Genomic DNA, 13,190 nt, shown 5'->3' on the forward strand with positions numbered 1-13,190 from the left:
GAAAGTGAGGGACCGGGAATGGGGACGGGGATGATGGTGATGATGATGGTGATGATGGTAGTGATGATGGTGATGATGATGATGGTGATGATGATGATGGTGATGATAATGATGGTAGTGATGATGGTGATGATGATGATGGTGATGATGATGATGGTGATGATGATGGTGATGATGATGGTAGTGATGATGATGATGATGATGGTAGTGATGATGGTGATGATGATGATGGTAGTGATGATGATGATGGTAGTGATGATGGTGATGATGATGATGATTATGATGATGATGATGATGATGATGATGGTGATGATGATGGTGGTGGTGATGGTGATGATGATGATGATGATGATGATGATGATGGTGATGATGATGATGGTGATGATGATGATGGTAGTGATGATGGTGATGATGATGGTAGTGATGATGATGATGATGATGATGATGATGGTGATGATGATGGTGATGATAGTGATGATGGTGATGATGATGATGGTGATGATGATGGTGATGATGATGATGGTGATGATGATGGTGATGATGATGGTAGTGATGATGATAATGATGATGATGGTGGTGATGATGATGGTGATGATGATGATGGTAGTGATGATGATGATGGTAGTGATGATGGTGATGATGATGATGATTATGATGATGATGATGATGATGATGATGATGATGATGATGGTGATGATGATGGTGGTGGTGATGGTGATGATGATGGTGATGATGGTGATGATGATGATGGTAGTGATGATGGTGATGATGATGGTGATGATAATGATGGTAGTGATGATGGTGATGATGATGATGGTGATGATGATGATGGTGATGATGATGATGGTGATGATGATGGTGATGATGATGGTAGTGATGATGATGATGATGATGATGGTAGTGATGATGGTGATGATGATGATGGTAGTGATGGTGGTGGTGGTGATGATGATTATGATGATGATGATGATGATGATGATGATGATGATGATGGTGATGATGATGGTGGTGGTGATGGTGATGATGATGGTGATGATGGTGATGATGATGATGGTAGTGATGATGGTGATGATGATGGTGGTGGTGATGATGATGATGGTAGGGATGATGGTGATGGTGATGGTGATGATGATGGTGTTGGTGGTGGTGAAGATGATGGTGGTGGTGATGGGGATGATGATGGTGATGGTGATGATGATGGTGGTGGTGATGGTGATGATGATGGTGGTGGTGATGGGGATGATGGTGGTGGTGATGGTGATGATGGTGGTGGTGGTGATGATAATTGATGATTGATGATTGATGATTGATGATGGTGATGATGATGATGATGATGATGGTGGTGATTGTGGTGGTGATGATGGTGAGTTTGGAGGAGGAGGAGGAGGTATTAACAACGATATTAATGACAATGATGATGTTAACGATTTTAAAGACGATGATGATAATGATGATAATGATAATAACAATAACACCAACAACAATAATAACAACACCAACTACAATCAGACCACAAATCAAACAAAAAACAAAACAACCCCCCCCCCACACACACACACGCACAAGCACCACTCCTTCAAACCTCAACAACCCCCCAGCCACCCCCCCCCCTCAAAAAAAAAAGAAAAAGAAAAAAAAAGAGGAATTTAACAGCAGGCCATTTCTGTCGCCCACTTTGACGGTTTAAAAGCCAACCGATGTAGCTGCTCCGGTTATTCGGAGTGGCACCAGTTCATCCAAATTAACCGGGAAGGAATCGCTGTGGTGCGGCTGAGGGCGGTGTAGGTTTAGGAGTGGTTGTTGCGGTTGTGGTTGTAGTTGTGGTTGTGATTGTAGTTGTGGTTATGGTTGTGATTGCAGTTGTGGATATGATTGTAGTTGTGATTACAGTTGTGATTGTAGTCGCGGTTGTTATTGTGATTGCAATTTTGGCCGTGGTTGTAGTTGTGATTTCAGTTCTAATTATAGTTGTGATTGCAGTTGTGGTTGCCATTGCAATTGTGGTTGAGATTGCAGTTGTGGTTGCCATTGCAGTTGTGGTTGTGATTGTAGTTATGGATGTGGTTGTGATTATAGTTAAGATTGTGACCAGTTGTGGTAGTAGTTGTGGTTGTGATTGCAATTCTGGTCGTAGTTGTAGTCGTGATTGTAATCATAAAAATTGTGGTTGTGATTGCAGTTGTGGGTGTGGTTATGACTGCAGTCGTGGTTGTTGTGGTTGACGCTTTGGCTGACTGGGAATCGAGGGTGTTGTGTTGTGGGAGGGAAACGGGCGTTGAGGTTGTGCGCTTTGATTTGGCTTCGTATTTGCAAACACACGCCCAGACAAACACAAACAAACACAAACCCACAACGACAAACACAATCAAACACAACTACAAACACGCAAATACACACACATACACACACGCCGCGCATCTCAAATCTAATTGATACTTTTCACCTACACACCAAACGGACAGAATGAATAACAAACACACAAACAAACACCAAACTTGATTTTGAAAGATTAACAGAATATTAAAGGCGTATTTTTCCGTTTTTTTTTCGAGCGCTGGCAACTCACCTGCTTGATCTCATTCTCCTGAAAAGAAAAGAAAAGGGATATTACTAGTTGTAAATTTGCACATATATAAAATATATACATATACGATATATAGATTTGCATTTCTATCTATTTGTCTGTATGTCTGCATCTGTCTGTCTGTCGGTCTGTCTGTCTGTGTCTATCTGTATGTCCGTCTAACTGCCTGTCTGCCTGTCTGTGTGTCTATCTGTCTGTCTGTGTTTGTGTCTGTGTATGCGTGTGTGTGTGCGTGTGTGTGTGTATCTCTGTCTTCCTGTCTGTCTGTTTGTCTCTCTATCCATCTATATATAGTATGTTTTTACCACGTACAGCATACTCTATGACATATCTTATACTTAACATAAAGAATATCGACAACCATTTTAGTAAATATCAATACGAATAAAGGAATACATGAATGAATAAAAATGATAATCAGGATATGAACAGAAACTAATATACTTAAAAATACTTTCTAATTTGTGACAAGAAAGTGTAACACCACAAGAACATATTAGTACTGATTGTCTTTGCATTAGAGGTGGAAACTGCAATATTTATAACAACACCAGCGGATGTCGAGAGAAAGATTGATAAAAGGTTGATAATAATCATAATAGCGAAGTCAATAATGATTATGATATAGTAAATAATTATGATATTCATGATGATGATAAAACCGAACCAGTATATAATCAAATAGTTATACAAATGCAGTTCACACACACACACTGACACACACACTGACACACACACACACACGCACACACTGACACACACACTGACACACACACACACTGACACACACCCACACAGACACACACACACACACACACACACACACACACACTGACACACACACACACACTGACACACACACACACTGACACACACACACACGCGCACACACACACACACACACACACTGACACACACAGACACTGACACTCACACATACACACACACACTGACACGCGCACACACTGACACACACACACACACACTGACACACACACACACACACACACACATAAACACACACATACACACACACTGACACACACGCTGACACACACACACACACACTCACACATACACACACACACACACACACACACACACACACACACACACACACACACACACACACACACACACGCACACTGACACACACACACACACTGACACGCACACACACTGACGCACACACACACACACACATACACACACTGACACACACACACACACACACACACACAAATGCTCCCCCGGACACAAAGAAATCTTGAGACAGCAATTCCCTTATGGACTGCCAGCCGTCTGCGCACGCGCGTGGCTGCTCGAACACAAACAAAACATTTTCTTTCCATAACACGTGAATTTCTTTGACAAACAACGACCTTGCTTTCAAACTAAAAAGAACAACACAACTCTTGTTTATCAATTTTTTGGGGGGTCAATCTCGAGCTTTATCTTTGATAGTAACTTTATCTTTTATCAGTTTAAGATTGCTGATATCTATTTTGTATAAAAGATAATAAATACGTAGGTAATGATCTGAGAAACATGATATAATATATAGGTAGAGCTCATAAAAATACAAACTTTAATATTGTAATTCCTAAAAAGTTATTAGAAAAAAGTTTCCGTCGTCAAAAAAGACATAATTAAGCTTTCTGAAAAAAGTACTCATTAACATTTTTTCCACCTTAAAAAGAGAGAGAGAGAGAAAAAAAATAAAAAACAATAGTTTCCCCTAAAATGTTGTATCACCAAGAAATATGAAAACGATTTCTCTATAATGTTTTTCACAAAAAGTTCCTTCTTGAAAGAAAAAACAAAACAAACTAAAAATTCACTTAAAAAAAATCGCCCAAAAACACCACTCCTAAAAAAGAAAAAGAAAAGAAAAGAAAAGAAAAAAAATAAGAAAAAGGGACAAGAAAAAAAAGAAAGAAAAATCTTCATCTATTTCAGAAAGACCTTATGGAATCAGTAAATCAGTCGCCATTACAGATCTTGCCCCCCTCCCCTCCCCCTCCCAACCCCGTCTGCCCCCTCCTCCCCCTCTCCCATCCCAATCACGTCTCCCTCTCCCATCTTCCCCACCACAACCCCGTCTCCCCCTCCCTCCATCCTCCAATCCCCTCCTCACCTCCCTCCTCTCTCGCCCTCTCCCACCCCAATTAGGTCTCCCCCTCCACCCTCCCTCCCTCCCTCCCCAATCCCCTCTCACCCCCTCACTCTTCCTTCCTCCCCCTCCCTCCCCAATCCCCTCATCCCCTCCTCCCTCCCAATCCCCCCACCCCTCTCCTCCTCCTCTCCCCCGTCCCTCCCTTCCAATCTCCAATCTCGCTCTTTACCTAATCTTAGCCCCTGATATTGACGACCTTCACTCGCACGCGTTAATAAGCAAGATCGACAGTGAGGTTTTCCGAGAGTTATTCCGCGATTTGGCCGGCCCGCTGAGAGAAAAACGAGGGGGGGGGTAGTGGGAGGGAGAGAGGGAGGGGAGGGTAAGAAACGAGGCGGGGGGAGGGAGGGGGGTAGTGGGAGGGAGAGAGGGAGGGAGGGTAAGAAACGAGGCGGAGAGAGGGAGAGAAGGGCAAGAAACGAAGGGGGGAGGGGGGGGGTAGTGGGAGGGAGAGAGGGAGGGGAGGGTAAGAAACGAGGCGGGGGGAGGGAGGGGGTAGTGGGAGGGAGAGAGGGAGGGGAGGGTAACAAACGAAGGGGAGAGGGGAGGGAGAGGGAGGAAGGGGAAGAAACGAGGCGGGGAGGGGAGAGAGGGAAAGATAAGAGGGGGAGGGGGAGGAGAGGGAGAGAGGGAGGGAAAGAAACGAGGGGGCAGGGACAGGGAGGGAAGGAGAAAGGGAAAGAAACAAGGGGGGAGTGGGGGGAGGAGAGGAGGAGGGGGAGAGAGAGGAAAGAAACGAAGGGGTGAAAGGGAGAGAGAGGGGGAGGGGAGAGAGGGTAAAATGAAGGAGAGGGAGGTAGGTAGGGAGGGAAAGAAACGAGGAGATGGAGAGAGGGGAGAGAGGGGAAGGATAGAAATCAGAAGGAGTGAGGGAGAGTGAGAGGTGGGAGAGGAAAGGGGGAAAGAAACGAAGGGGGGGGGGAGGTAGGGAGGAGAGGGAGAGGAAAGGATGGAGAGGGAGGGAGGGTAAGAGAGATGGAGGGAGAATGTGAATGGGAGAGAGGGATCGATGGGAAGAGAGGGAAAGAGAGAGAGAGAGAGAGAGAGAGAGAGAGAGAGAGAGAGAAAGAGAGAGAGAGAGAGAGAGAGAGAGAGAGAGAGAGAGAGAGAGAGAGAGAGAGAAAGAGAAAGAGAAAGAGAAAGAGAGAGAGAGAGAGCGAGAGAGAGAGAGAGAGGGAGGGAGGGAGGGAGGAGGGGAGAGTGGGAGGGAGGGGAGGGAGGGAGAGAGAGAGAGAGAGAGAGAGAGAGAGAGAGAGAGAGAGAGAGAGAGAGAGAGGGAGGGAGGGAGGGAGGGAGGGAGGGAGGGAGAGAGGGAGAGAGAGAGAGAGAGAGAGAGAGAGAGAGAGAGAGAGAGAGAGAGAGAGAGAGAGAGAGAGAGAGAGAGAGAGAGAGAGAGAGAGAGAGAGAGAGAGAAAGAGAATGAGAGAGAGAGAATGAGAGAGAGGGAGAGAGAGAGAGAGAGAGAGAGAGAGAGAGAGGAGAGGGGGAGGGAGAGAGAGAGGAGAGGGAGAGGAAAAGAGGAGAGGGTGAGGGAGAGGGAGGGATGGAGGGAACAGAAAACAAGAAAGCGGAAGAGAGAGAGAGTGCAAGTGTGTGAGAGAGAGAGAGAAGGAGAGTGAGAATGGGACAAAGGATCGATGAGAAGAGAGAGGCTGAGAGCTTGAAAGAGAGAGAAAGAGAGAGTGTGAAAGGAAAAGGGTAAAAGAGAGGGAGAGAGAGAGGGTGAGAGGAACTGAGGGACAGAAAGAAGCGTGGAAAAAGAGAGAAGAGGGGGAAAGGGAAAAGAGAGAAGAGGAGGAAAGAGAGAAGAGGAGGGGAAAGAGAGAGAGAGAGAGAGAGAGAGAGAGAGAGAGAGAGAGAGAGAGAGAGAGAGAGAGAGAGAGAGAGAGAGAGAGAGAGAGAGAGAGAGAGAGAGAGAGAAAGAGAGGGGGTGGTGAAAGAGCGAGGGTGAGAGGGAAGAGAGAGAGAGAGAGAGAGAGAGAGAGAGAGAGAGAGAGAGAGAGGCGAGGGTACGTGGGAAAGAGGGGGATTGGAGAGAGAAAGGGAGAGGGTAAGGGTTGGAGAGGGGGAGGGATAGAAGGAGGAGAGAGAGAGAAAGAAGAGGTTGGAGAGGGGTGAGGTGGGAAATAGGAATGGGAGAGAGAGAAGAGGGAAGTGTGGGAGAGGCAGGGAGAAGAAGAGAAGAGAAGAGAAGAGAAGAGAAGAGAAGAGAAGAGAAGAGAAGAGAAGAGAAGAGAAGGAGAAGAGAAGAGAAGAGAAAGAGAGAGAATAGAAGAGAAGAGATAAGATAGGTGAAAGAGAGGAGGAGATAAGGAAGAGGGAGAGAGAGCAGAAAGGGAGATAGAAATTTATGAAGGAAACACAAAGGAGAGAGAGCGAAAGCGAAGGACGAGAAGGAGAGAGACCGAAAGTAAAAGAAGAAGAGGCAGGAGAGGGATAGAGAGGAATAAAGGATAGGAATGAGGAATGAAGACAGCTGAAGAACGAAGGAGCGAAAGGCACGGAGAGAAGAAACAAAAGTAAATATTCATTATTAATTAAGTCACAAGAACTGGCATGAAACAAACCACCCGACTGCATAAACATACCGACCCACGTGTTATAAACTCACCAAAACGTACCAATACAATGCACTTGGTAGTACTGTACCGAAATACATAGTACAAGGCTAAGATCCCTTCACTTCTAAAGCTTTTTTTTATGCATTGAGAATAAAATATAACTCCTTACGCAGCTGACCTAATGGATGATAACAAAACCTAAAATACACTACCAAAGTCCCTTGTCAAAAACAACAGGAAAAGGAAATGCATTACACAACTGGATATACCGTTAATATATTCATATAAAAATATAATAACATTCCCCCAGTACCCTCTTTCCATCACTCCTCTCACCCGAATAAAAGTTTTCGATGGATTCATCAGTCTCCCCTTAAATAGCCTTCCCCCCAAGCAACAAAAAACGGAGACGTGCGCATCTCCCAACGACCTAACATCGCGGTGTGGACAAAACACTTTCACGCAGCGAGGTCAGAGTATCATGTCATCTCCCAGGTCACTCCATAATGGACAAGCACATCACGGGCGGGCAGACATGAAACGGAATGGGAAGTGGCTCGTGCGGTCTCTCTACCCGCACGCCCATTCACAATTTAACAGCACTTCCATAGCACTTTCGGAGATCAATATGCTATTCCGCGGTCGGCAGTTACTCTGCTATATACTCCGATAGTCTGTTTATTATCCTATGACTTAAATACTCCATTACAGTCAGCTCACTATATCATCTCTTTAATATGGGCTTTAACCTCATATCATGGCCACGGTATTCATACAAAACTATCGGACTTAAACAGTTCATTTGCATAAAGTATCAGGTGAAGTTGGGTCATAAAGTGGTGGGAGGTTCCTTAAGTGCGTGGAGTGTAAACAGGCCGCGTTCTGCCGCAGGGTGATGTGTATGCATTGTGTATGCTGTGTACACATACATATGTAGGTATATCTATGTGTGTTTTTCTACCTGCAAAACAGATACACACACACACACACACAAACACCCTCCCCCCCTCTCACAAACACATCCGCCCATAAAAACACACACGCCAACACATCACCCCACACAATTCCATCTCTCACGCACATACAACCCCACCTATCACACACACACACAACCCCACCTCCTTACACACACATACAACCCCTCCTCCCCCCCCACAACCCCACCTCCCACACACAACCCCACCTCCCCCCTACACACACACAACCTCACAACTCCATCTCCCTACACACACACACACGCAACCCCCTCCCCCTCCCACCTCCTTACACACACACATCACCCCCCCACACACCACTCTTCCCCCGCCCCTCTTTTGATCCGAACACCATTACGAGAGGACGCCAAAATAGCTCAAAATGGACGCCAATTCCAATAACTTTGTTTGTTTTCGGACACCGCTGTATGGAACGCCACTGTTGAAGCTTTTAAAACGGCTGTTTATCATAGGATTTTGCCTGAAATAAGAATTCTTCCTATATTTCATTTCGTCCATATGATAAATCTATTTTTGTCTATGTCACAAATCGTTTGTCATTTTGCCTGTATTTAAATTAAGAATTCTTCCTCCATTCTATTTTGCCTATATGATAAATCTATATTTTGTCCATATTACAATCCGTCTATATTTTGCGAATAATGTAAAAAAACGTTTTATTAAGACTACATCAAACCTCGTCCCTATTCTGCCAATATCATAAACAATTTCGCATTTCCTTTACATTTTGCCAACATTTACTATAAGCGAGAGACGAGAGAGGGTCACGTCATGCCATCATCATTCTCTCCCCCGCTCATAGTCTATAAAGAAACTGCAAATGACAGTCGCAGATCTAGATGCTAATGAGATGCAAAACGGATACTGCAGCGGAGATCTGGAAGCAAGGGCGCCGGAAAATCGAAGGTGCGAATAAGCGGTCAAAATGCTCGTGAGACATGCTTCGAATTCCATCTTTGACTCGGAAGTTTTCATTCAAGGTCGCGACCTTTTGTTTATACATTTTTACTTTTGTATTTTGTATTTTTTTATATCTTTTACTTTTATCTATTTATTTATGTTTTATTAATTATATGTGGACAAAGACATGGAGCAAGGTATGTTTTTTTTCTTTTCTTTCGTCGATTCGGATGATTCATTGAAGTGAATTTGTGACTTTATAAACCTTTTTTTTTCTCTCTCATATTATTTCTCTCTCTTTCCCCATCTCTCTCGGTCTCTGTCCTTGTCTCTCTCTCTCTCTCTCTCTCTCTCTCTCTCTCTCTCTCTCTCTCTCTCTCTCTCTCTCTCTGCGACTTTGTATACCTTTCAGAATTTCCCCAAAAACTTTAAATAGTGTGAATACAAAATATATAAACAAAAATCCGAAAAAAACTAATTTTAAATAGCCATAATCTCTATCCTCTTTTAATTAACATCATATGATATATTAGTATTACCAACATCCAAATTGCCATTTTGAAACTATTTTAGTATTGACAAAGACGCATATGCATTGACATATACACGAATAGGCCTATCGTTTTCTGATTTAGCTTCACCTTGCTCTTTAGAACGATTTATACATCTCTTGACAATATTTCTCTGACTGCTAATAAATACAAATTGTATCATTCCATACGTATACACACATAATACATACAGACAAACATATAGCATATACAATTTCAAAAGAAGTATTTAGCTTCCTTTCCTAATACACACTACATTCCCGAACTCCTACGTAGCAACAGCACAAAGACCGTGAAGTTAATTACAACTGCATAGCCAAGAATGCGTCTTCGAGATCCAAGTTAATTATCATAATGTGCAAACTTCGCTCTCCCCCCCCCCCATAAAAAAATTCTTTCCGGTCCATAACTCAGATTCAAGGCACGAACGTTACATTTGCATTACTAATCGAAATCGTGAAGAAGAGCTGGTCAAAAATATATATATGTTTTTTCGCTGTTAATTCACACGTGGAGTTGTTTTAAATCTCCGGGAAAGAAACAAAGAGGCGGTTTCTTGGAGCTGGGCGCCGCGCAGCCGTTGCTTTCAAAAGTTTAAATGGCCAAAAATCGTTACCGGCGGTAGGGGTCGCGGGCTTAAAGAAAGAAGGAAAAAAAATCTTCCAATGCTAATGATGTTTTCCCAACGTAAAATCATGCGTGCCTTATTGACGAAATACTGCATATGATATATAAAATCGCAATTCATCTCGAACCATGAAAACGTCACCGTATAGGAAATGTAAAAGAATGTCTAATGCCAAGTCCTTCCTATCTTTCGGTGTTTTCCAAGAATGAAATTTACTGGGTCGTTAGGGATAGAGTCGAGCTCGCTATTACCCCGTTAATACTTGTAATACTAGCCTATGTTAAGGAAGAGCCGACCGCACGCCCTTGCCAACATAGCAGAGATATGTGTCGGTTCCGCTCCCCAACATAAAAAAAACACCTAATGATACGTAATTTATATCGGAAAATAACGAAATAACCGCCGCCGATTTCCACCAAGGTTAACCCGCCGTTTCCCGAAGTCAGAAGGTGAGAGAAGGGAATATTTTGAGTCTCTGGAGAACGCACGAGAGGGAAAAAAAGAAGTAAATTATGAATATGAAGAGTAAACCTATTGGCTTTCCTAAACCCTCTGTCATCTACCTTGAGGTGAGTAAATATTCCTGCACAAGCGAGTAAATAATTCATAGTAGAGTTAAAGGGAAAGGGCCGCCGTCACCTCCTCGATGCGGTCTGCTTGAGAACAGACATCTCCCTTTGACGGTTTCTGTGATATGCGTTTGTGGTTTTACTGGACACACACACATGCGCATAGAACCCTTTGTCTATGTGTGTGTGTGTGTGAGTGTGAGTGTGAGTGTGAGTGTGAGTGTGAGTGTGTGTGTGTGTGTGTGTGTGTGTGTGTGTGTGTGTGTGTGTGTGTGTGTGTGTGTGTGTGTGTGTGATCTATCTATCAGCATCTCTCTATCTCGGGGCTAGAATTCCCTTCCTTTTCTAGCCAGGCATCTTCCTTCCAATAAAGGAACACAGCTCTCTATCCATCTATCAGTATCTCCCATCTATCTATCTATCTATCAGTATCTGCCATCTATCTATCTATCAGTATCTCCCATCTATCTATCTATCTATCAGTATCTCCCATCTATCTATCTATCAGTATCTCCCATCTATCTATTTATCAGTATCTCCCATCTATCTATCTATCAGTATCTCCCATCTATCTATCTATCAGTATCTCCCATCTATCTATCTATCAGTATCTCCCATCTATCTATCTATCAGTATCTCCCATCTATCTATCTATCTATCAGTATCCATCTACCCCTTTCCCTAACACCCAACCCCTACCTATCTATGTATCTATAACTGCCATCTATCTATCAGTACATCTCTACCTCGGTACAGCCTTTCCCAAGACGCCAGGGGTATCCTTTTCCATCCTTAGAACACAGCTCTCTATCTATCTGTCAATCAGTATCTATCTATCTATCAGCATCTCGACCAAGCCAAATTCCCTTCCTTTTCCAGCCAGACAACTTCCTTCCAAGACGCCAGCGAAAGCCTTTGCCTTCTTAGAAACAACTCTCTCTCTCTCTCTCTCTATCAGTATCTCCCATCTATCTATCTATCTATCAGCATCTCTCGACCTCGGGGCTAAAATTCCCTTCCTTTTCCAGCCAGACAACTTCCTTCCAAGACGCCAGCGAAATCCTTTGCCTTCTTAGAACACAGTCCATCGATTCTTCACACAGAGCAGTCTCCTTTGATCCCTTTTCATGCAGTAAATATTTTGTGGAGAAAATGCGGTTTGGTTCCTTCCATACGAATACGTCTTTTTTTTGGTTTGTTTGTTTTTTATATTTGTCGTTGTATTGTTTTGTTTCCCTTGTTTTTTTTGTTTGTTTGTTTGGCTGGGTTGTTTTTCGTTGTATGTTTTTTTATTTGTTTTGATTTTCTTTGTTTGTCTTTTTGTTTGTTTGTTTGTTTTTTCGTTGTTTTGCTGTTTCCCATTATTTTGTTTGTTTTTCGTTGTTTTGTTTGTGTTCCGTTGCTTCTGCTTGCTTCGTTTGTTTTATTCTTTTGTTTTTGTTTTACGCTCGCGGTCGTTCGATTCCGGTTGTGTCCGGTTGCCGGGGCCATATCCCGTCGAGTTTCACAATGGAAGTTTTGTGTTTACGGATTTTTTTTCAACGGGCTGGAGGACTGGAGACTATGTTTCACTCAGAATATATATCATTCAGAATATATTTCACTCACATATATATATATATATATATATATATATATATATATATATATATATCAGACTATATTTTCCTCAGAATATATTTCACTCAGACTATATTTCACTCAGACTATATTTCTCTCAGAGTAGATATCAGTCAGTATATATCTCACTCAGAATAAACATCAATCAGAATATATATCAGAGTATATTTCTCTCAGAATATTTTTCTCTCAGACTATATTTTCCTCATAATATATTTCACTCAGAATATATTTCACTCAGAACACATTTCACTCTTTATATATACCAGTCAGTATATATCTCATTCAGCATATATTTCACTCAGACTAAACATCACTCAGAACAAATATCACTCAGACTATATTTCCCTCAGAATATATATCAGTCAGTATATATCTCACTCAGTATATATATATCACTCAGACTAAACATCAATCAGAATAAATATCACTCAGACTATATTTCCCTCGGACTATATTTCCCTCAGAATATATACCAGTCAGTATATATCTCACTCAGCATATATTTCACTCAGACTAAACATCAACCAGAATATATCACTCAGACTATATTTCCCTCAGAATATATATAAGTTAGTATATATCTCACTCAGTATATATATATAT

General features: G+C 42.6%; 1 protein-coding gene across 1 annotated transcript in view; it reads right to left on the bottom strand.

The window, feature by feature from the left end:
- LOC113825081 (uncharacterized) overlaps positions 1 to 13,190 on the bottom strand; it is a 332,231-nt gene that overhangs the window by 255,412 nt on the left and 63,629 nt on the right. The window contains exon 2 of the mRNA XM_070116824.1: positions 2,567 to 2,584. Within this exon, the coding sequence (XP_069972925.1) occupies positions 2,567 to 2,580 (14 nt within the window). The 5' untranslated portion in view covers positions 2,581 to 2,584. The remainder of the gene's footprint in view (positions 1 to 2,566; positions 2,585 to 13,190) is intronic.

The sequence above is a fragment of the Penaeus vannamei genome, chromosome 39 (genome assembly GCF_042767895.1).
Source record: "Penaeus vannamei isolate JL-2024 chromosome 39, ASM4276789v1, whole genome shotgun sequence".
In the NCBI taxonomy this organism is placed as follows: domain Eukaryota; kingdom Metazoa; phylum Arthropoda; class Malacostraca; order Decapoda; family Penaeidae; genus Penaeus; species Penaeus vannamei.